At 37.5% G+C, this 25,262-nt stretch overlaps 2 protein-coding genes across 12 annotated transcripts in view; one reads left to right on the top strand and one right to left on the bottom strand.

Moving 5' to 3' along the window:
• tmod (tropomodulin) overlaps window positions 1-25,262 on the bottom strand; it is a 54,259-nt gene that overhangs the window by 7,581 nt on the left and 21,416 nt on the right. The window contains exon 1 of one of the 11 annotated variants that reach the window (XM_068296134.1): window positions 24,926-25,195. The exons of 9 other annotated variants lie outside the window; for them this stretch is intronic. In XM_068296134.1, coding sequence (XP_068152235.1) covers window positions 24,926-25,069 — 144 coding nt within the window. In that variant the 5' untranslated portion in view covers window positions 25,070-25,195. Of the gene's footprint in view, window positions 1-8,502; window positions 8,887-24,925; window positions 25,196-25,262 lie in introns of those variants that run through there. One more of the 11 variants, XM_068296138.1, reaches the window with a different exon arrangement.
• On the top strand, window positions 12,582-18,119 carry LOC137582486 (uncharacterized). Its single transcript, XM_068297053.1, has 2 exons — window positions 12,582-12,992; window positions 17,273-18,119. Exon 2 carries the CDS (start codon window positions 17,634-17,636, stop codon window positions 17,778-17,780), a length of 147 nt encoding a protein of 48 aa, XP_068153154.1. The 5' UTR covers window positions 12,582-12,992; window positions 17,273-17,633; the 3' UTR covers window positions 17,781-18,119.

The raw sequence follows: 25,262 nt of genomic DNA, 5'->3' as shown, positions 1-25,262 counted from the left end.
AACTTGTGGCGGCTCAAACGGTGGTAGCCAACTGTGACTGTGTCTGCGACTGGGCCCGAATGGCAACTGATTTCAAAGAGGCACACACCAAAAGCCAAGACCACCAAATTAAGCCAGAGACACACCAGGCAGAGGCAGAGCGGCATCAGCAGCAGCAGAGCGACAGTCGTGCAACATTTGCTTGACGTGCTAAAGCTCTTTCTGTTGCCGTTTCTGCTGCAATCGCTCAAGCCGCAGACAGTCAGACAGTAAGCCAAGTCAAGTCAGTCAGTCAGTGAGTCAGCCAGTTGCGCTACAGAGTTGGCAATGTAAATTAGGCGAGCATACATTAAAATTTGTGGCAAACATGGGTTAAGGGGGAGGAGGTGGGGACTATGGCATGACTCTTTGATGGTGTCTGCACTTAAATGACTTCCATTTTATTGTAAAGGGAGCCATCAAATCATTGTGGGTTGGCTGTTTGTAACTGTGAGGGTGGATGGATGGGGAAAAATGTTGAGCAAAAGTCAACAATTGATTCCACGACAATGGGAAAAGACGAAGAAGAATTGTGCAACCTCAGAAAAGACAAGATTTATTTTTGTCCTATAACATTTTATGAGGGCCAACAAGAGCTACAACCAATTCCGAACAATTATGTAAATTGAATTCCAAACAGGAAGTCAGGAAAGCCAAAGACAATAATATCCAACAGAAAATAAAAATCCAACACGTTAAAAAGAAAGCATACAATTTACATAAGATAATTGTAGGCGAGTTGTTTTGTTGGGAACCCTCTCAAAGTTCTATCAAAGCGTGACCTAAGCAAACAAAAACCAACTCAACTGAAACCAAAACCAAAACGAACCAAAACGAAAGGTCTTATAGCAAAGGCGCCCCCTCCGTTCAATCTATCCATTTAAGTTCCATACTTGGGCTACTAAATTAATGCAGAGAGCGCAAATCAAAAGACGATTGAAAGAGGGGAACACAGAAAACAGGTTTCTTCTGGAGGGACCCCTCCGCTCTCCCCTCTCTCCACTCCCCAGCCGACAGACAAAAGACTTGGACATAATATATATAAAAGACTTTAGTTTCAGCAGCTCCTGGCAGGCAAACCGGTTAGTTGGCCACAAAAAGTACAGCTAACAAAGACCTGAAGTACTACTACCACACACAATCATCGGGGCACATAGTGCAAGAATCATATGTATAAATCATATAAATAAAACCCACAAATGGCAAACAACTGAAATGCCAAATCGAGTTGGCAGATGCCTTAAAGATACAGCTAAATGCTAACAATTGACCCACTTTAAACAGTAGAACACTGAGCAAAAGCAAAACCAAAACCAACAGCAGCAGCAGCAGCAACAGGAGGGGCCCGGAAAAGATTATGTCAACATCTAACTATTGACATTTGCATTGTTGTAATCCAATCGAAGCCAGGCCAAGACTTAATAACAAGGCCAACTCGTATGCCTATGATTCTAGCTTCAAGTTTAAAACACAATTGAAGTTAAAAAGCATTCGGCAAAGCCTGACAAAACAAAAAAGAAAACTGAAACCAAACCAAACCACACACAAAACCGTAAGATCGTAAAAAGTAATTGCAAAAATAATTGAGTTCATGGCACTCCAGAGAGAAACAGTCTTTGAGAGATGTGCAAATAAATTGAAAACCAACATGAGGTAGAATGCGAAATAATAATAACATGGCCAACAAAGTAGGCAAAAGTGCCAGAAAGTCAAAGTAAACATGTAAATACTCTTAACCAATAGGAATAAAAACAACTAACTTAAGCCAGGGTGTAAACATATTGTTTTTTTGTTGTCTACTTGAATAATCATAATAATTTTCAATTAAGTAGTTAAAAAGAATTGATAAAAATTGGGAACATTTTGTGCATTTCGGGCCTATTGTACTTCAAGTTTATGTCCAAGCTTATGTCATATTTCAAAGCCCCTCGAACCTGATCTGATTGTTCATGATGGTTATAAAAACCTTTCTATCTTCGCTCATTCTAACTTTCATTATAAATACATATATTTAGTATTCCAAAAAGACTATCATACATGTATCGTTTAATGAACTCCAACTAGTTTCGGCATAAAACGGACTTCAGAGTCAGCCCACCATGCAAATGCACCGTAAACAAGGTGCCACAGAAACCGAAATGTACGAAATGTATCCACCAGATACGAGTCAAGTGTTGTCAACACTTTGAAACCGCTAAGTTGTACCAATTTGCGCCAGAAATGTTGTGCGCTGATCATAAAACTAGAGGGAAGATGAAGGGGGAGGGGGATGAAGGGGAATATGTGTGGTTGGGCTCATTAATTGCAACGGTTTGGCTTTCCACCATGTACATAGAGAGCATTTAGAACGGGAGCAGACAACGACAACATCGATAGATTCCATTTAGATAGAAGAAGAAAAGGCAAAAAAAAAGTAAATGAAATAACCAAAAAACCAGACATTCTGGTGTCATGCTGTTGCTGCCGCTGCTGTCTGTTTGTTGACCCAAAAAACAAGTGTTTCGGGTGATTTGCACAAAATATAAGTATCTCTTGATATATATGGGCGGGCCATGGGCTAGCAGATTGTGGAATAGTGACCAACCAGTCGCTTGTAGCTTGTAGTAAATCGGTCAAGGTGCTTAGGCGATTTAATTAAGCGGCACAACAATTTTTCTGACGTCTTAGCCAGTTGTAGTTAGTAGCAATCGCAGCAGCGGTCACGTATTTTGCGAAAAAAATTTCATGTTGCACACCGAAGCGGAATAACTGGTGGAAAATCACAGATACACCCCACAACACACACACACTTACACCTGGTCATGAAAAGTTGGACAGGCACGTCGTCACAGGTAGAAAAAAAATTTGAGTTTTCAACTCTCGCCTTCTCCTAATGACTAATGAGTGGAAATGTGCGCGACCCAAAGTAGGAACCGAGACTCATGTCGCTGTGGCAGATGCTACTACCGGTTACCAGGAAATTGTAACACTTAAGGAAATCACGGCAGGAAATTTCGAAAAAGCAACAACAACAACGCTGTATATGAATTATGTCTCTGTGCCTGCCTCGGTGTGGGTTTTGGTCAAGTTTACTTTTATGGTCGGAATGAGATTTGAAAGATCTCACAATTAGCCGACAAACAAAAGCAGGAAAATTGCATTGAAGGTGAAAAGTTGAGCCAAATAATGAGAGAAATTATAAATCATTTTGTGCTTCTTATTTTTTTCAAAGACTTTGCTCAGCATTTGCGGAAATCCGTCAAATGATATGTTAATTAGTTAAGAAATTTGTATTTATGTTGAATTCTTAGACATTTACGTAAATCTTTAAAAACATTTCAATGAACGAGTTTATAGGAAGTAAAGTAGACAGTTTCCATAAAGTCTTTTAAAGTGTATTAGATATTTACTTCAACTCCTTTTCCCTCTCCTTTTGTTAACCTTTTTTTTCTTTGTATGGCCTGGACAAGAACTAAATTTATGTTATGCACTCAATCTGCACACATTTTGCTAGATAAAACTTCGTTCTCTCTGCAACTAAACCGACATGAAATCCATTTAGTGCATAAATTTGAAATATGCAAAGGCACTTTTGAGACTTTGGATAGGAGAAAGGAGCAAAAGAATGAAAGAAAGAAAGGGGAAAAAACGAAGCTTGTAAAGAAATTCTCAACGAGATTTTCTAAACCAAATGCCGTAACGCCCCGCCTTGCCCCGCCCTCTGCAAACATTGCACTCCACCGCACTTTGTCACTCAATCAATTGCATATTCAGTGAACACCAATATGCTTTTTATAAAGCAATATTTTATGCAATAAACTGACAAAGACAGCAGTAGAATAGAAGAAGTAGAGAATAGAGAACGTAAAAAACTTTGCCTCCATGTGCTAAAGATATGCTGGGGAAACTGAGACCCAACCTAAGTTGGGTCAGTCAGTCGACTAAAGTAATTGAATCCCTTCCTTAGGTCGTTCGTTGGTTCGTTCGAGAGGCGTCACTTCGTTTGTTTCGTTTCAATGCATTTCGGTTGCAATTGGTTTGCCGCTTCACTGCAGATCGACAAATCTTGGCTAGCAAAATGGCCAAAACGAGAGCGCGTTAGGAAAATGATGACAAATTAAAAGAAAAACGAAAACAAAAAAAGTGTAGAAAATAAAGGCCAAAACAGAAGAGAAAAGAAAAGGAAAGGAAAATAAACTCACACATTAGAGAGTTGCAGAGCAGCTTTAACTTTCCTCGATATATACAAGAAAATGGTTAGAAACAGAAAAAAAATAAAAACATTTAACATTTGCACAGCTGTCACAAAGCAAAACCAAACGACAAATGGAAAGAAAAGAGTGAAATTTGAGAAGAGACATCTTTGGAGATATTTTCTTTGCATTGCTCTCGATTTAGTTTAAAATGAGAAACGTGCTGGGAATTTTTCATCTACTTTTTTTGGCCAGCAACACCATCATCATCAATGAAATGTCAAATAAGCTAACAAAAATAAATAATGTTACCCCGCAGACCCACTCCCCTTGCACCATCTTCTCTGCCATGTTCATACGTCATGAGTGTACGCAAATTTATGTAGTTTAATTTTGAGTCTTGCATTCATTTTTGCTTTAGGTCACGTCGCACACAGACGGCAGCAGGAATGCCAAACGAGGCGACAGCCTTAAACAATAGTGGGAAAGGTAGTTGGTCTAGAGCACCACCCAGCACCACTCGTCAGAGCAGCGCCCTAGCCTAAACATCAAGTGAAAGTTCATCGTTAGACAAATTGTTGTCTTGAGGAAAATTAATTGAATAAAGAGAAATATGTTAATTTTCTTTTTTCTGAAAATGCATTTGGTTTTTTTCAGTTGCCTCTTTTTTTCCTGTTGGGGTCTTTGACTTGAACGTTGTTTACGCAAAAGGCCATAATTATGCGTTTTTGTTTACACTCACAATCAGCCAACGTCTGACTACTGCACGGGAATATTGTAGTTTAAACATTTGAGTGGTGGGCCGAGTGGGGCCAATGAACTAACAACTAACTCAGAGCCAACAGTCTTTGGCATCTGGCAGCAGGCAATTAGAATGCATTTCGAGACCCACCTGATGACAACCCACATAGATTTGACCGCAAAACTGTGGCAAGAGACGCAGAAGCTGATGTTAAAGCCGCAAATGTTGTGCAATAAGCTGTACCTATACATATTTATATATATGTAAGCAGCTAAGCATATAATTGCAACAGTTGCATGCAACTCAAATCAGTTCTCATGATTCAATTTGCCCAAAACATGCAATTTTCAACACCTAAAAAAGCCAACTTAATGCACACGGCGTTGCCTTAGCTAGTTAGAATGAGTGAATAGTTAAGCCTAGTCCTATCTAGTTAAGAAATCTGTCTTAGTTGAAAAGATATGTGGAATCTTTGCCAATAATTGTATATGGAAATTCTTTTAAATCAATTATATTTTTCACTATTTAACGTAAAACCTTTTTCCTTCTTCTTCAGATGGTATTTTTTCTCCGATTGCTCCACGTGAAGAACGATAACTCACCTGAAAATAAAAAAGAGAAAAGACGAATATAAAATTAAAATAATGAGTAAAAAATTTTATGTACTTATATGTAATACCTATTGTTCAATATAAATTAATGGCAGGACAGGACGCAACGATTACAGCAGAGATCTGAATACTTTCTCAACCGTGTGGCAAGGAGAAAGAAGGAAAGAAAGGCTAGGGGGTCGGTGTGGAGGGATGGGGCAGGTAATTACATGAAAGCCACAGAGCAAAATTATGTGAAAAGATTAAATTTGTAAGATAAATTGGAGTGGAGCATGTCGAGGTGGCCGGAACCAGCAGGGACCACAAGTCTTTCCCAGGAATCATAAATGGCAACAAATAAAAAAACAAAAAAAAAAAAAAAAGAGGAAAGAAAACAAAATCTACAAGACAACAACAACATCACAGAGTTGTCTGTTGGGGCAGATTTTGATGTCTGGGAGATATACATAAAATAAAGAAACAAAAAAAAACAGCAAAAGCAACGACAACAAAAAAATTGTTAAAATGGTTGCGGTAATAAATGAAAATTATGCAAAGTTTTGAGCCAAATGATGAAGTAATATACGCATCCAAGGCAGAAAACGGTTAACGGAGCGTGTTATAAGACACCGAAATCCCAGTGCACACACACAGAACACAGTTTCCCCACAGATCTCCCGAAAGAGATGAAAATGAGTGAGTGGAAATTTATGAAAAGTAAGTAATAAATATGGGGAAAAGGCGGTGGACTAACCAGCTGCCAGCTTTTACTTCCGTGCATTTCCTCCTCTTCCGCCGTCGCCTCCTCCAGGCCCCAAAAAGCTCACACCAATAACTCCCTAAAGAAGTCTTAAGCCTGCCATCAACGAGAATCCATTGCAAGTGCTCATTTTCTTCTTATTTTTTCTTGTGTAAATGTTGTTAACAGCTAAATCTAAAGTGGCCAACAACTTTTTGTTGTTTTGTTTTTGGCAACTTTTTTTCATTTCATTCGGTGAGCTCTCTGACAGTTTAAGGCAAGTGAAACAGAATTTTAAAAGCTTAAATCGTGTCGACATTACATTAGGCGGTGATTTGGCAGTTTTACTTCGAGTTTCAGCTCTTACTGGATTCGTTTAACACATTTCTGTTGCTAACGGTAGTATACGAGGCCACAAAGTCGGCCAAATGTGAATTAAGGAGGATTTTTACACATGAATTAATTTATAATAATTACAGAAACGAAATATAAATAGAAAAGAAAACGAAAAATGGGCAGCTACGAAAGCGATATGCATAGATAGGTATCAATATTATATGAATTATATAGAAAACCTGATTTAATTTCGGGTTTGTCAGGGAGAGAGAAAGCTTTTTAGTCTATTAATTTAGGTATTAGACCTTCTATGTTTATAGATTATATTAAACTGAAAATCAATAGTTTAATAGTTTTTTGTTGGTTCTTGGTAATACATTCAGCCTCTTTGGTATCGAGTTTTTAAGTCGTTAAATCTAAAAAGATTATAAAAAATACTCTACAGAAAAGATAAACCTTTCAAAATAAAGCCCATTCTATACAACCAAATGTCTATGTAGTATTATATAGTCTAGTCGAGGAATTTAGATAAATAGAACTCAACAACAAAAAACTAGTCTGAACAGTTTGACATTTTTGTTTTTGTCGACAATTTTCATCTCTATTCCGAGTCATCAATTAAATGACGGAAATGACCAATTTTCATGTTGGTCGTTCTTCCATTCGCTTGTTGGTTGTTTTAGTTTTGAGGTAGTTCGATTCATGCCACAACAATTTCATTCAGAAACACTTTTCGTGTCTTTGCTTTGATGGCCATCATCATCATCATCATCATTATCATCATCATCATCACCAACATCGAGTGGTTAAAGCAAATGCGATTAATTACTCAGTTCACAGACAACAATGCTAAATTGCGCTTTTGACGCTTATTGTGGTCCGATGATCAACAGGCAGAGGGTCTAATTGCTGGACAAAGATGTACTTAAGGCTAAGAACCTCAAAAATTAAACAAAGAGGTCTGATCAAATTTAATTGAGCAAAGTTATTTATAGATTAACAGGCTAAATGGTTCGAATGAACGTCATTAGGGTGAGCAATACGGCCAACTGATATCAATTGATAACGCAAAAATACTTAAACAGCTGTTTCTGGGTCGATAAAATTGACATAAATAAATAAATATGTAAACGGAAATATGTTAAAGCTAGCGGCAATGAAGATCAAGGGGTTTGGCTTTTGAGTTATATAAAAATATGCAAAATGGGCAAAACAAAAGGCAAAAAGAAAGCGACTTGATGATATAATAAACATGACTTAATTTATAGTCGAAATCAATAATTAATAGGGTTGAAGTTGAATGTCAAAGAGAGAGAAAGAGAGACAATAGATAGGGATATGAGAATTTCCATTAGACCAAGTGTAACTAGACAAAAGTTAAAAACATTGTATGCTAATACCATATCTATATGACCCCATGACCTTTCTGATAATGCCAAATCTGTTGATGACGTAGCTTCTTCCCGTAGCTTCTTCCCGTCTAGATATAATCATTTAATCCTCAATTACAGGGTATTTTGAAATTCAAAATTGTTTTTGTTATTGTTGGATGACGCGCCGGTTGAGTAGAGCGCAAACTCCAGAACTCAAAATTGAGAGTACCAGCCACAGAGAGAGAGAGATAGCGAGAGCGAGTCAGTGACTATGGGAGAGTGCAAACAAAACTGACGTAATCGCACTCACTCACTCATTCATGGGGAAAAGGGTGGAAGATGGGGAAGAAAGAGGGAGAAAAACTCAAACATCAATTGAACTAAATCAAATGAAATGAAATGAAATCATTCAAGGAAAAAGTGATATAAAGCAATGAAAAAAACAATCTCCAAGATACTTTTGAGCCTTGAATTGAATGCCATTCACAAAACAGCAACAAAAAACACAACTACAATCGTCGACTCTACTAACCTCCATGGCCTTCTCAGATTCGCTTGTTGTTATTGTTGCTTGTAGTTTATAGCTGTTGTTTTTCTTTTTTATTACTTTTATTACAACTTTTAATGCAAACAATTGTTTTTTGACACGCACGAATCGTTTAGTTTTTTACCGTTGTTGTTATTTTTTTCTGGTTTTATGTTTGGGCGTGACACATTAAAAACTAAATCATAAAAATCTCCGACTCTTTTTATTTTGTTCTATTGTTGACCCAAAAGTCAACACGTTACTTAGTTTAATTAATCGAAATCAAGTGACAATATGCTGCCAGAGCAATTGTTTAATTTATATTAATTTATTAATGAACTATATGTTTTTTTTCTTTCTTCGGAGATATATATATGTATATTCACACACACGAAAACACAACTGACTCAAACCAAGCTCAGAGAGCAACTGAGCAGCTACTCAAATTATCGCTCAAAATTTGTTATTGTTCCATGTTATCGATAGTTCGATAGTAAACCGGAATTAGTAAAAATTTCTTTGCATGAATGAAAAATCATTTATTATTAATAATGTAACTTTAATAATTTAACAATAACGTACAATTTAACTTTATTATTTGTCTTTACTTTGATATATTAACATTTGATGATTGCCAACAAGTTTTGGTATTTTTTTGGTATATTTCTTTCGACCATGGTTAAAATAACAATTTTTGCGGTCATAATAATAATTTTCATTAGTGGCTTTGGTCTTTAATAAACATAACAAATATAATGTTTATATTTCGATTTTATTTGGTAGAAATTACAAAAATTATCTATTCATCCTACCAACATAAATAAATGCATACAAAATTGTTGGTAAGTGTTTGATAATTTTATGATTTGACCCATGGTACATCGAGTGCGGGCTTTGTTATTGTTTCTTTTATTATGAGTTAAACGGAGAAGGTTGAGTGAAAATTTATAGTTTGACGGTCATTGCACATTCGCTCAGTTACAGGTACAGTTTGTGAAGCACTGAATTGCTTATTACATTTGCAAACAATTGGAAATTTTTAAATATTTGTAAATCAAAGAATGCATTTTCTTTTAAATTTATAAAAATTGAAGTAAATTTTGTTTTTAGTTTTTAATTTTTTGATAATTTTAAAAACTAATCTTTCATGATTTAGAAGTCTAGAAATCTATCTAAATACTTCTGCTCCCTGCATATGAAATTATTATTTACATATTAAAGGTAAGTACCTGTAATGATACTTAAATTGTTCTCAATGCAATTAATAAAATGTTTTGTTGCCATTTTTTTAGAAAATTTTTATGACCACATAAAATTCAAATTATGCCTATGACACACACACACACACACACGTATTCTTCTCAAATAAATCAAGAAAAGAAATTTTCATTATTTTCCATAATTTGTTATCAGACGTAAGTAATTGTATAATTTTTTGGTTTTTTTTTGCAAGAAAATTAATTAGGGTAGAACCAGACCAAACGACAGCGAGTGAGAGAGTCAGACAATCAGACATCTGGAAGAAAATGTCGGAAAATCGCTTGGCATTTCCATAAACATGAAAATGCCTGAAAGTCAGAAAGAGAGAGAGAGGGAGAGAGGGGAGGGAAAGGAGCAACAAACAAATAGAAGATGTCATAAAAATGCCATTGTAAGTAGTTGAGTTTGGCTTTTTGTAGTCATTGTTAGAGCGACTTCTGCCACGGTTGTTATCCTGTTGCTGTTGTTGCTGCTGTTGCCACTCTTTTTATTCGCCAAAGACACGCAAAGGATACCAGGCAGGCAGGCGCAAAAAACTCATTTCACTTTGTGTCGAAAAGATAAATGCGAAGCGCTTAAAAAAGCAATTACCGCATAAATTGCGCTACAGCCCGAGCTGGTTTCTTTCAAACTACACACACAAAAATACATCGCCACTGTTATCCTTGTACACAGGATATGAGCCAGCAAAGACACACTCAGAGTCGACTCGTGAAAAAAGGAACAACATCAGTTTACAAACAAATGCGCGAATACATGCAAAATGCATTGTGTAAGTGTCTTTCCTCTTACCCATCTTTTCTCGTTTTTCCCCTTTGCCAGAGCCTCTCGCCCACAGACTCACCAGCCGGTGGATGGATGGATGGATGGTTGGATGGTGGGGTGGCTTAATTGAAAAATCAATAGTGGGCTAAATTCTCGCGTAAATCAAGTTAAAAATCGCAGCAATCAAAACACCTGAAGCGCAATAAAAACTCATTAAAAAGCGCACGTCCAGAAGCAACAACGGGATGCCGATTGTTGGAGTGGTGGCCAGGTGGCCAGGTAGCAGGTGCCATCTCCTTGGACTCATCGTACTACAAATTGGATTTGAACAAATTACAACACATCGATTTCTCATTACGACAGGACTCGTCGCGACTTGGCTCCCTGTGACTATGCCCATGCCTATGCCTATGACGATAGCTTTGCTTTAGATATTTTTATGGCGACAGAAATCACTTAAAGAGAAAATTTAATTGACTTGGGCGACGACTCTTCCAACTGCCGCCATAGTAGTAGGCAGTGCAGGTAGGAAACGGCATCGCAACACGAAACGGAAGTCAGCTGCCAATTTGTTGCCCGTACAGAGCGGAAATTTCTTCAACTTCCTGATTTAAATAATAACAAACAGCCTGCCAGACTGCCTAACTGCCAGCCTGCTGCTGCTTCTGCTGCCTGCTTGCAAAATCTAAAGTCTTGCTTGTCACACCAACTGACGTCCTTTCGAGTTCCGTCCCAATGGCACCTCCAATTCGAACTGCCACCCATGTCACCCACATCACCCACAACCCACGCAACAACCACAGATGACGCCATCTTGATTGGATCCAGGGCATACTCGACACTCGATTGGCATCATCAAATCGCCGCCCACTTCCCCCCCCTTTTCCGTTGGATGGAATGAAAACGAGAAAAAGTGTCAAAGACGATGATTTTTGGTCATCTTTTGGCGGGAGGGAAATCTTCAACGGGTGGAAAAATGTTAACGCGTTTGTCTAGCGGCTTAGTTGAGTGTCAATTTTTTTGCGCCTGACTGGACAAATTAAAATGTTTGCCTTATGATGTGGCCAAGAACAGTAGCAGGACACCAGACAATCCTAGCAAACTGTTGCAAGTAAAATGAAAGAAAGAAAAAAACAAATGTTTTCTTTTCAACTGACAGATAATACCATTGTATATAAATGATTGGTAAGACTTCAAAAATCTCTTTCCTTGTCGCATTGTATTCTTTTGTTTGTTGGGCTGAGATGCTTTAAGATTGCAAAACAATTTGTCATTGAAATGTTGGAGAGTTCTTATTTTAGCCAAGAGCAATTTAAGGACAAGACAAGAAACCTAAAATAGAATAAAAGTTGAAATTCAACTGAAACCGAATTTGAAGACAGAAATACATATGCAAAAGTTAAAGCATAAAATGGGGAAATTATGTAGTTTAAATAATTGAATAAAATTTAAATTATTTTATGATTGTCGAGAACTGATCGAAATAGATTACCAAAGGAGTATGAATGACAACAGATCTTAGAGACTCTATAACTATGTGAATTAGTTAATTACAAAGCCATTTGGAATTTAAATCTTCTGACTGTCTATTAGAAAGTTATTTTCATATAATTGTTTCCTTATTTTCATTCCTATTTCTTGTTTTGTAATTTCAATTTAGAGGCTTTTCCGACATTTTTCAATTACATTAGTTTTGAGCTTGAAAATCTGTGTCTTTTGTAAATTAACAGATTTCGAATGGAAACAAATTCTCCTTTAAGCATTTAATTACTATCTCCATAGATTTAACTAAATTAGTTGGTATATAAGTCGCTTCATTACATTTCCAAGTCATCCTTTTTTTTTTGCTTGTTGTTCGTTCTGGTTGCCTGTTGCCAGTTTGGCAGCTTGAAAACTCTTTTGCATTTCGGTCTGAACAACAATTTCCTGCACGAAACGCATGGAAAGCGAAACGAACTGTAATACCAATGGAGAGCCGAAGGATAGCCGACTGAGCCGGTGGCAGGACTATAAGATGCGGCAACATTCATCGCACGAGCGGAGTCGCGTCAGCAGCGTCGAAGCAAACGCAACACGGAATCCAAAGATAGGAAAATATTTTCGGTTTTTGGTGTTGTGCCGCAAAAAGTTCGAAACGAAACGAAAAATTCAACGTATGGCAAGAAAAATCCTAGCAAAAGGACAAGGAAAATAAAGAGTTTTCGCGTTTCTCTGTGCGGCTTGTTAGTGGAATTTCTGTGCCTCTCTCTTTCCTGTTGCTTTGGCCAGTTTTTACGAGTTTCATCTGAATATTTGGACTGCGAAAAGATAACCCACACACACGCACACACCAGGACACCGACAAAGGAGGATAAGGACACGCATATGCTATAAAAGTGCCTGCCTTTAGGTTATTTGGCCCAAAAGCATCAAGCGTTAACCATCAAACATAGAGGCATCCAGCGTCCAACATGTGTCGACTTTGTACAATGGTGCGTATGAATGAAATGAATGAAATTCTTGCCATGAATGAAGTAGCTTTGCCCCAAGTCAAATCGCTATCACGGAGGGGGGGATAGAAATGGCAAATGGGGAGAGAGGGGAGAAGGGGTAGAGGGAATATGTCTAAAGGGGTGGTGCCGCCACCGTTTGTTGCTGTCAGTGATTTATGCCGCGAGTTTTGTTTGGCATTGTTGCTTTAATTATATAGCTCCAAAAACCATTTCACATTGTTTATTTTATTTTATGTTTATGTGTGTGCTCACACAGTGCCAGTGTGCGTGTGTGTGTGGCGCATTATGCAAACAAAGCACGCAGAAAATGCAAATGAAATGCCCGCAACGGACATGAAAGGATAATATCGTATACCTCTTTTGTCTAGCCACAGGATATTTAACACTTCATTGACTTTTGTTGAGAAATGGAATTCCTTTATCCCTTGCCCTAAAAAACTAAAGTTTCATTTGCATTTTCGCAACTAATGGCCACAATTCCTTCGACAAGTTTCTTCCTGAGGTTTCCAAAAATGTTGTTTTTCTGCCTTCTTTTTTTTTTTTTTTGGTTCGTTTTATGCCACATGGCAATTTGTTTTACTTCGAACTGAACTCACTTTAATAAGTTTTGCTGAGCGGGTGAAAGTTTTGCTTATTTTTTTCCTTGTTTTACCAAAGCCAAGCTGCAATCCTTTAGTGTTTTTTGACCCTTTTTTTCCCAGAGCATGTGTGTCCGGGTGTAGGTGTGGGTGTGTGTATGTCAGTGTGTGTGTGTACGGCGGCTTTGTTGTTTTGCTGTCAAAGCTTGGGGGCTTTGACGTCTAATTTATGAATGTGTTTTGAGCTGACCCAGACACAAGTCTTACTGTTGATTCTTTTTTTTATTATTATTTTATTTTTGTTGCGAGCAAACAAAGGGCATGCTACGAATGTGGCCAACTATGCAACAGGCATAGTAAAAATGTATCTCACAAAGTGTGAGCACTTAATTTGGGAGCTAAATTTTACTCTTTAGCCATAAAAAACGAATAAGCGCAACTGTAATCCTACAAAAGGCTCAAAAGAAATGTCAGTCAACCGGGAGCAACTTTGTGCCAAAAATCTTTTCATGATTCCCCTTTGACTAGGACAACAAGAATATTTTCAAACTCTTCTCATTTCAATTAGAAGTTTTTGGATCTAGAATGTTTTAATTTGACCGATTTTGAAAATTAATTTGGCAAAAGTCATCATTTTTCCAAAAACTTTTCCAATGTTTGATACTATCTTTAGAAAATGGAAACTGGAATGAAGTTATATTAATTTGTGTTGAATTCATTAACTTTCTAAATCAAATATGTGTTTATTGAGTAAATCTACCAAGTATTAACAGTTCGAATCTCTTCTCTTGGTGGTTTCTCGCTCCATTTGACTCGTCCGTGTTGTCCTTTGTTAAGCAACATGTTTTGGCCCGCTCATGTGGTAACCATTTTAATAAAGCATTTTTTTTTACAGCATGTGGCAACTAATACAGTCACTGTCAAAAATGCCAGAAGGGAAGGCTGTGCGTGTATGTTACCCTCACAAATCCCGACACTCTCACACCACCACCACCACGAACATCGCCACCAGCAAGAGGAACCCAAACCCCAAACATCTACGCATAATTCGCTAGCCATCGGCTGCAGGAATATGTTTTTGGGCTCTACGCATTGTTTGTCTTGCCCTTTGCCTCTGACTGTGCTTGTTTTCCATTGCAATTTGAACGCTTGAGCGGCAAAGTTTGTTACAGGCTCGGCATTCCCTTTCCCCACATCGGCCTAGAAACGTTCAGCATTCCACCAAACTTGTAAAATTTGTTAGCCAAACTTTTTTAATGAGTTTCATAATCTTTGATGCGCCTTGGCTTTAGAATTATATTCCACATTCTCGACCATCGCCCATTTTGGTCTAATGATGTGCAAACTGGCTGGCAGCTAGCTAGCTAGCTGGTTGGCCTCTGCAAAGGAATGTCGATTGCTGGCCTTTCTAAATTGTTGCAGATGCCAGAGGTCCCTCAACTCCTTGGCAGAGGACAGAGGAAAGGGTAAGATTCTGGGAATTTTATTCAAAGTCAAACTCAAAGCGAATGCGAATGCAGTGCGCGCGATAAGCGTTTAATTGAAAGCTGCTCAGTCGAGCCTATGATTGAATTTCTATACAAATAACCGCTGACACAAATCTCTCGAGTGTGTGTGGCGATTGGCAGTATGTGTGTGTGTATGTGTTAGGTTGTGGGGTTTTAGGTCTGTGGTCTCCAATCGCAGATATGCATGTGTGCAGGCCTGTAAGCCGAATGCCTTTCGAGCCCTTCAAACCAAATGTTCATGCATGACGTTGACTTTATTCGCATTCACCATTTAGTTTTTGTGAATTTATGAATGGTGACCTGGTCCTCCATGCAGTTCTCTGACCTGAACGTATATGTTTGCTAAAGGGGTTGTTGAAGGACTTACCTTTGCCATTTGATTGCAAACAGTTTAACCCACACCTGACTGCTTTTACCCCACTCTGTTCCCCCCATCTCTGTCTCTCACTCTTAATTACGAGTACCTTGAAATTGAATTTTGCTGTTGAATTTACTTTAAACTATGCATACGATCCAGTAATTGAGGCATATTTGAATACCAACTGGACCGGATGCCGTACTGAAGGGTCCTTCTCTTGGTGAAGAGGAACACTTGTGAGTATTGTAGGTTTGCATTTGATTAAGTAGTTCGAGAGACTCCCAGACTGATTGCGTCAAAGTTAATGGCTTAATTTGGTTAGTCGACTAATGAAAACGAATTAAATTTCAATTTTAATTGAAATTAAATATGACCAAGCCATTTATTGTTGTCGAAAGAAATAGAGAGGGAGTAAAAGGATTGCACATATTAAAGTCCTAATTAAAGCATTTTATATACACGACCATTAATTTAATGTCTAAAAGACTGACTACTTTGACTTAGTCTTAGAATAGTTTTTTGAATTGCAATTAAGTTTCTTTATCTTAAACTTATTTCATGTTTCTTTTCTTATCATTTTGGATTAATCTCCTGTTGAAAATTTGCAGTTTTTATTCATCTTTTTTGTGCTTTTCAAATTAAGTTTTCTCTCGCTTTCTCCCTAGTTGCTATATAAATAATTTAAAGTCCTTCAGCATTTAATAGCAAATTCCCATTTTGTTCTCAATTTCCCCTTCAAGAGTTGTCTGTCCTGTGCGTACTTAGATTGTTATCTACACATTTTCATTCCAGTTTTTGTTTTTTAATTTGCTAACGTATTTGTTTTCATACCCTTCATGTGCATTTCTTTTGTTGTGGCACATTTTTATGTTGTTATTGTTTTTCTCGCCCCTCTCTTACATGATAAAAGCATTTAAAATTTCATTTGTTTAATTTCCTTTGCCAGTTTTCATCTCTGGGCACATGTTTCGAGCCATTTACCTCTATCCCTCTGTATCTGCCTGCGACTCCCACACTCAGTTTCTTTTTCTTTCGTATATCCTTTGTTATGCACAAATTTTATTATTTTTATGTTGTTTCCTTTTGGTGCCAGGGAATGAAATGGAGAAACATATGGAGCAACATGCAAGCATGTCTACGGAATGCAAGTGAAATGCCAAAGCAGCTGAAAACATAAAACGCAACGCAACGCAATTATGCAACATGTGTTCAGACTTTTGCTCTGAATGGGAATCGGAATCTGTTTCATCATCATCATCATATGGAAGACCACGAAGATGAGCATGCTGATGATGATGATGATACTGATGATGAATCTCTTGGTTGCTTGCTGTTGGCGGTTCTTCCCTGTTCATGCCATTCTCAGTAGAGCGAACAAAATTCCATGTTGAGAGATAACGCGGCGTATGCGTAGTACTTTTGCTTCCCTTGTCTGGGGAATCCAAGCAAAACTTTTCATCTTGCTACATGAGGCAATCGGATGCGATAAAAAACCAAGAGATGATTGCGTGACAAACTCTTGGCATATGAGAGTCATAATTCTAATGCCAAGTATGAAAATTGCTGAATAGAAAGAAATTATATACTCTTACTGCCAATGTATTATTCACTTGTTATAAAATTATTTCATTGTCATAGAAACGCCCGCATCTCTACGAGTAATTAGGTTATTCCAGCTATTCTGCAATGTTGGGCAAAGTTCGTTTGGAATTCTCACAATGCAGGTTCCACATTGTTGTACTACTTAGAAGTAGAATAAACTCTGACTTATTTGAAGCACTTCTTACATATTTTCCCTTCTGCTTTTTGTTGCAGCTGCTGCCAAGTCAAAGACGACATCGACCACAGCGCACGGCTGTGATGGGGCAATGAGACAAGGACCCATGAGCTACGAGACAACAACTACCACACTGAAGACTAACCAAGACCGCAAAGCAGCGGTGGCATGCAATCTCAAGTGCTACAGTCTTGGCCCATGTGCCATATAGTCGCATAAGGAACTCTTGGCAATCAGACAGCCAGACTGAAAGACACACAAATACAGAGAAAGGGCGAAGACCAGCGAGAAGGAAAACGTCAGAGAAGTAGAGTGACACACATACACACAGAGAAAGAGAGACAAAATCAACAAGGAGGATACCAAAGGCCAAGCAAGCTTTGAGCTTCAGGGCCCGTCATGTTGCGCGATATCTTTCTATATTTAGTTCTAATCGTTTTATTTTGCTTTATTTTCATGGCACAGTTAATCGTCAACGTTTACGCTTTCCAACGCCAACCGACTGCCGCCCAGAAGGCAGAACGCAATGAAATTATATTTGTCTAGGCGCCGTCGGTGGGGCGGGCGGGTTGGCGGCAGTGGTGCGGCAGTTGTGGCTGTGGCCGAACAAAGGCAAATACAGCGGCCCAGGGCAAAAAGTCAAGCCGCTCTGGTGGTTTCTCTTTAACTTGAAACGAAAAATCAAAGAAATCCCAGGAAAAAGTCGAGAAAAAACGCGGCAAAAAACGAAACTCACACATAAATGAAATGTTGACTGGCGAGTCGAGATAAACCCGCTAAGAACTGGTAAACTAGGTTGCGCACTAATTAGTTACGGTAGTCTTGGGAGTGCTGTTGCGAATGCACACACACACACACACGCATACACTCACACACCCATTCACACTCACATTCATTTGGTCTCATCCTCTTACAATAAAAGTTGGTTGAACAATAAACCGCCATGGAAAAAGTTCATTTGAGCTCAGCCGCAGTAAAAATTACGAGCGCAAAAAATCGACTTGAAAGAGCCACAAAAAGTTGCAACTCGAAAGTTATGCTTAAAGGTGCAAGACGTGACACGGTACGAGCAATGACTAACGAAATAAATTCCATGTAAAGTAACTTAATACAATGTTCGCATTAAAACATAAAACACCACAGACAAGGGATGACAGACAGAAAAGTGACAACTTCCTTAAGATTTATAAATATCTTAAGTGTTAACATTTTAATATTATTTACTTAAATCCTGTTGATTCCATGTCAATTTAAGACACAAAACAATTAGAATAGATTATTTCAATTCTTTGAATATATTTGCTCCGAGCGACTTTCTTAATTTGCCATCTCTGAGTTCTGTTCAGTTGGTTTTTAATTTCATGAGTATTAAACAATTTCGCGGCTGCACTTTTCGCACATTTAAACATAAAAGAGTTCAATTACACAGAGGGCACTTTGCGGTGGATTAAAAAAAGGAAACGAGTAAAAAAAACACACACACATACATGTAGGATAACTCTGTAATTAATTTAATAATGGAGCAAGCGGACAATCTTTTGTTCAGGCCTCAATGAGCAGGAAAGGCTGGTTGAAAAAAAATCATTGCCTACTTTTTGGGGGCGGCACTTTTGGGACATACATAAAAAAGATGCTGTGCGGCACTTTGTTCTCCACGCCATACTTTTAAGTGCAGTGGCAATGGGCCAGCACAAAGAGCCTAGTGTTATGTGGGCGTTGGGGCGTGGCAAATGGTTTTAGTTTTTATTGATTTCTAGCCGCACTTGAGGCAGTGTTTTAACCGCTTTTAAAATTTTCACATTCCACATTTTTGGTTTGTGTTGTGTTGAGTTTTTTTGTGTATTTTTTGTTGTTTTTTTTTGTTGGGCACGCCTCACAGTTTATTGTTTTCCTTCGACTGAGCCGAGTCTGCCGAACACTTGAGCAGCAGTATTATATATATATGTATGTATTTGTATACACACTTGACCCCATTCGTTGAGAGAGCGTTGAGCATTGAAACTTTACAATAGGCTGGCTCGACTGGGAATGGGCCGGGCAAGTATTTAAGAATTTTTTTGTGTGAACAGAGCTTGGTAAATGTAGCAAAATTCCATTTAACGAGTTAACAAATAACATTGTTTTGACATCTGGGCAAAGTTTGCTGGAATTGCAAATTGTTTTAGACAAAAGTTTTCAAAGTTGTTCACAATTCACTTATTCTTACTGATGTGAGACACATATGTACACACACACACACAAACACACACATGCACACTCATATCGCATTGCAACTAATCGACAAAATCAAAATGTATTAACCAAGAAAAAGATAAAGGAACATTTTACGGATTCTATATTGATATATATACATACATATAAACGAACTTACATAAATATTTGTATGAATACATTCGAACAATAATAGTTTTAGTTATCAATTGAATGAAATACATTTAATGCTTAGCATCTAAACAAACAAACAAGAAAAATAAAATAGAGATTAACTCTATCTAATATGCTACTTAAGATTTTAGGAGAGAAAGGCAATGGAAAATTATTGTACGTGTAGTTAGATCTCAACAATGAAATGAAAATGAAATCAAATAAACGAAATTGATATCAAACGAATAAAATTGAATGTTTTAAAACAATCAAAATAATGAAATTTAATCTATTTTACATTTATTTATTAACTCGTTACCGATTTTAAAAAGGATTAACAGAATTTTTATACATTTTTTACTCCAAAGTCATATTCCCTTAAAAAAAATGCCTTTAGGCCAGTTATGTGATTGAAACGGCTTTGCAGAAAAGAAAATCCCCTGTGGCATTCAACCTTTAAATGGAATTTTTAGGGCAACATTCCATGCGAATTGGAATTGCGGTTTCATTTCACCTTGCCAATCATATTTGTCGGTCAATTCGATTGCATATTAAATAATGAAATATGGAAAGTGTTAAATGCTTGGACAAGCGATGCTTAACCATTAACAAGAGTTGAATAAATTTTCCATTTAACGTAAGTATCTTGAAATTCTTTCATGACTGTTGCAGTTCTCGTTGATGCTCTTGTTGGAGGAGGAGCAGGGGGCAGACTGTCATGTCAGCACCATTCAGTCGGTTGTCCTCAGCAAAGAAAAAACTTTTGGCAATGGGCCAAAATTCTCAGGCCAATGCAACAAGCTGGCCCAGAGTCTCTTCCTTCCTCTCTTTGCCCCAGACCACTTTACTCTTCTCTCTGATTTATATTACTTTTCCCTTGCTTCTCTGAACGACGGGAAGGACTGCATCTCGTTTGGGGTTTTGTTTTTATTGCATGCCAGCCAAATGTCTGAGCTTTAAAAAGTACAACGACTTGACAAGAGCAAAAATAACAACAACATAAACAACAAGAAAAATAACATCAACAATCACCCAAGCAACACCAAGAACAACAACAACGACGACAATCGTTGTTGTAAGAAGGGAAAATGTTCTAAAAATGGCTTTTTGTTATTGTGCTTGTGCTCTTGTTGATTGCATTAAGATGAACTTTTTGCCAAATATGGTCAAGAAATACTTTCAGGCTGACTATGGCGGCCGGCGGGCGGGAGAATGGAGAAAAGAAGAGGAAGGAAGACGAGAGAATTGAAAAACGCTTAAAATGCCTGACAGACAATTATTCAGTGGCCAAGACAGCTGAAACTAATTTTCAATATTTATTTAATATTATTTCTATGGTGACATTTCTTGCCCACTTTGATCTCTTGGAGAGAGAGGAGAGTGAGGAACAGCAGCAAAGGCAAGTTCTTTGCCAAAGTCATGTCCTTGCCACAAAGCGACAATATTTTGCGCACAATTGAAACAACAAAAAGAACAAAAAGACCAAAAAAAAAAATCAAAACTAATTAGACATGAATTAATGAGCCATACCGAAAGCAACAACAAAAGCAATATGGTAGCAAAAGCTACCAGCAGGAGACATGAGAATAGGCAACCAGCCACAAATGTGATGAAAATGTGATGTGCAAATTGTGCAAAGAAACGAAACTGACAAACAATTTGGCATCTTGGACAGCAGTAGCAACACCAACACAACAACAACAATTGATCGCCCATATGATTTGGTCAGGTCGAGAAGCAAAAAAAAGAGAACCAACTCAAAAATAAATAAAGAGATTTCTTAAGAGATATGTTCTCGACTCCAGAGAAACAGACCCGATCGAGAGAGATGAATACCCATCTAATCATACACATAAACATATGTCCAATTGTACCCCATGGCGTATGCGCAATACGCCTTTGGCATACAGCCAACGCTCTATACTTGGAGATCAACGGAAAAACTTTGCTGATTTTTTGCCAGAAATTATTTATAACTGCTTGTTCATATATGTATGTATATATAAGCGTACATATAGACCACACATACAAACATACATACATCCATAGGAATATAGATATAAGTACCTACATACATATGTATGTACATATATGAATGTATAAGCTTTTGGGTTTTGTTTTTATTTTCATTTCACTTGCTTACCAAATATTTCTCTTTGAATATTTTGAGGAAATTTCACTTATATCTCGTACAAGTCATTAGCCATTTTATGCTTACCTACAAAGACAAAAGAAAGAAAGTTATATTTAATATGTATTTGTGTATTAATTGGGTAAAGAGAGGCAAATAAATTGTTATGGCTAATCAGGCATTATTCCCATCGATTCAGCAATATTTTTTTTTTTTTTTGTATAAATTCATTCTGTTTCACATCAGAGCCAACAAGCTTAAAGTCAATTAGCCATTTTGCTGAACCTTAATCTTCCTGTCTCCCCCCTCAACACACACACACACCCCCATAAAACAGCTAACCCGCCCTCCTCTCATTTACCACTCAACTTAATTGCGCAAAATTACTGAAAAGCAGCTGCCACAATGCCCGCAACACTTCAGCCACTTGAAATGCCCGCAAAAAGGAAAAACCGAATAAAGCCAAAAAAAAAAAGAATGAAATTTATATATATAAAAGTATTTTATTTTATTTTGTTTCTGTTCTCCTCTTCCTTATTTTGTAGGTTTTGTTGTTTTTTTAGTTAGTCAAAACAAATAAAACAAATGCTGAGACCTTAACTTTTATATTTTTTTGCTGGCCCTGGCACATGTGATATAATAAAATTCTTAATTAATGCACCTATGAAAGAAGAACCAAGAGAAGAACTGGAGCACGGGCATCAGTTTTAATTAAATGATAAAATTGCCCATTCCTCTAGAGAAAAAGAGAGAGAGAGGAAGGCAGCGAGTCGTAAGGATGTCAGACGCGTCAAAACGCATAAAACGCAAACTCACGCAAAAATAAAAAAAAACACAACAACAAACATTATAAATGTAATAACAACATAATAAAATATATATGTAAATGCAATAAAAAATCCAAGTGAAGAAGAAGAGCCTCTAAAGCATACTTCAACTTAGAAAGAATTCGCATAATGACAAATGATTTCAGTTGAGAAATGTCTTCAAAAGATTCGCAAAAAATTCATTGAAAATTAAATTATCTAAGACAAAAAGAAGGAAACATAAGGTTTACAGTTGCAACTTCTTCTCAGGCTTTGTGTAAAAACTAATATTCCCTTTTACAGGGTACAGAAAAATGCTTTGGGGAAGCACCTTGATTGCTGCTTTGAAAATCCTGTGGAAAGTCAACTATTGTGCCAACAGTTGAGGCAGTCAGGAACTCAGCCAGCAAACGTTTTCATTTTTATTTTTTATATTATTATTTTCTTAGCTTCATTTTTGTTTTTGTTTTGGGTTGATTTGAGAACGGCAGCGACAAAATGCCGTGGGCCAAAAGCAAAATGCGCAGGGTTAACAAGCACCCAAGCAAAACAATAAAAGGTTAGTGGGTGAAAGGGAGTATAATGGAGAGACATAACAAAAAGAACAGGGACGTAGAGAGAAGCCACCAGAAAGGGATCAACTAAGAAAATTACAAGATGATCGATTAGATTATTGATTGATTGCGTTGACAAGGAGACAAAGTAACACTTGTGCCTTATTTTAATAAGATAATAGAATAAACTAGTAACTTTGCTTTAGATATCCTATCAAGTCTTCATATCTTACATTTTCATTTAGCTAACAAGAAACTTTCCATTGTATTTTGAACTAAGCCACTGCGGTGCGATAATGTCTAATGGCTGCCCCTAACCACTCGACCACCCAACCACCCACTCTCTCGCACTCCCTCACACTAATGTATATGTGTTTATGTATGGAGTGGGAGCTATGTATATGTTGGTGTATTAAGTGAAATGAAATCCTGTTAAGGAAAACAATGAAGCTATTAAAAAAAATATGTATGATGTTGTTATTTGGGCACCCTGGAGTGGCAGGAGAACTGTCTGTATGCAGGTGGGTAAACCTCATAATATCGTTTAATAAATACTTTACAGCTTGATTGATTGCCGACCCGCTTGCGAGCGACAGGTGAGTGCGGCTTAACCATCTTTAAGTAGCTGATGGTGATGTGATGCTGTTGCTCCTGCTCCTTCTGGTTTTAATGCTGCTGCTGCTTTTTGTTAAAGCAACCAATATAATTTATGCGCTCAAGGAAGTGCTCTGGCCCAGACCCCGGCAGGGCTAAAACCACAAGCCACAGATTGGGTCCCATGTGGCAAAAAATATATAATCAAAGTGGCAATTGTGGGCGGTAGCATTTTGCGCCCAACCAACGTCCATTGTGCTTATGTTTATCCCTCTGAGTTCCTCTATACACTCTATACTCTTATACTCCTCTATTTGCAGTGCAAAACTCACTGACCTGGAAACATTCTGTGCCGGCCAAGGCATCTCAACTCTTACCTTACATCCCATCCGCCCATTTCTCATCGTTGGTTTTCACTTGAAGGGTGTGTCAGCCCTTTTGTAGGTTGAAACTTTAATGTAGAGAACCCTTTTCTTTAGCGTCAGCTATCCGCGTATCGGCTGGTGTTGGCCATCAATGTATATGGACATACGTAGCTACATTCATTTATTAGGGATAGCGATTTGATTAATGTCTGTAAAACGTTCCAGCTCCAACACCATTCATTGTATGTATTTTTTGCCCATATTAAAAGGTTAATCAAGTGCAAAGCTCAACTAAAAGGTTCCGTTAATTAGCAAAATGAAAGAGGACGAGAAAGAGAGAGACAGTTTTCTAACAGGTAAGGGAGACTTGAAATAGTTTGAATAGATAATGAAAAAGATTCTCTAATTTCCATGTCAAGGTAAAAATAGATGAAAAGATCCTCAAAATGTTGACTCAACTCTGAATTCAATTGTTCTAGCAATTCAATGAACCTTTTCGACTCGATATTTTCTATAGTTGACAACTCATCGTGGGAACACGAATAAAAAAAAAACAGATTCTTTTATATATATGTTTATATAGATTTTCACCAATTCGATTCTTGAAAAATGTTGACATGTCTGTTGTTTTTTTTTTTCTTTTTTTTTGTTTGTGTATCTTTTGTTTACCCGTCTTGGCCAAGGTTGAAATCACAGAGATGGCATTTTGGCAACTTTAAATCCATGAACATTTGTCAAATTACCCAAGAAAAAAAAAAAAAAAAACAATAAAGAAACGATGATGGAAAGAATTTGGCGAGTGGGCGTTCGTTTGGTCATGCGACTACTTGGAATGAGTCGACTTCCCCTAGATTAGGGTCCTACATCATTTACGCACCTTGGTAGAACGCGTCTTGCGCCATTCTGAGGTTTTTTTGGTTGTTGTAGTCGTTGTTGTTGTTGTCTCCTCCTCTTCCTCGATGACGTCATTGTCCTTGTCATTGGCAGCAGCAGCAGCAGCAGCAGCAGCAGTGTCTGCCATTTTATCAAGTACTCGACGCTTGAATTCTTAATACGAGAACTTTTTCTGAACTTGTAATTTATTTTTTACGTTTGACTTTCTATATCATGGCATTCGCATGTATGTGAAATTTTCTCTTTTTTTTTTTACACTTTTTCTTTTCTTCTTCTTCTTCTTCGTTTTTTTAACATAAATAAATTTTAAATTGCTCTTT

This window comes from Drosophila tropicalis, unplaced genomic scaffold (genome assembly GCF_018151085.1).
Source record: "Drosophila tropicalis isolate 14030-0801.00 unplaced genomic scaffold, ASM1815108v1 contig_859, whole genome shotgun sequence".
Lineage (NCBI taxonomy): Eukaryota > Metazoa > Arthropoda > Insecta > Diptera > Drosophilidae > Drosophila > Drosophila tropicalis.
Note: the sequence above shows the minus strand (reverse complement) of the source record. Positions and strands in the feature narration are given on the sequence as shown.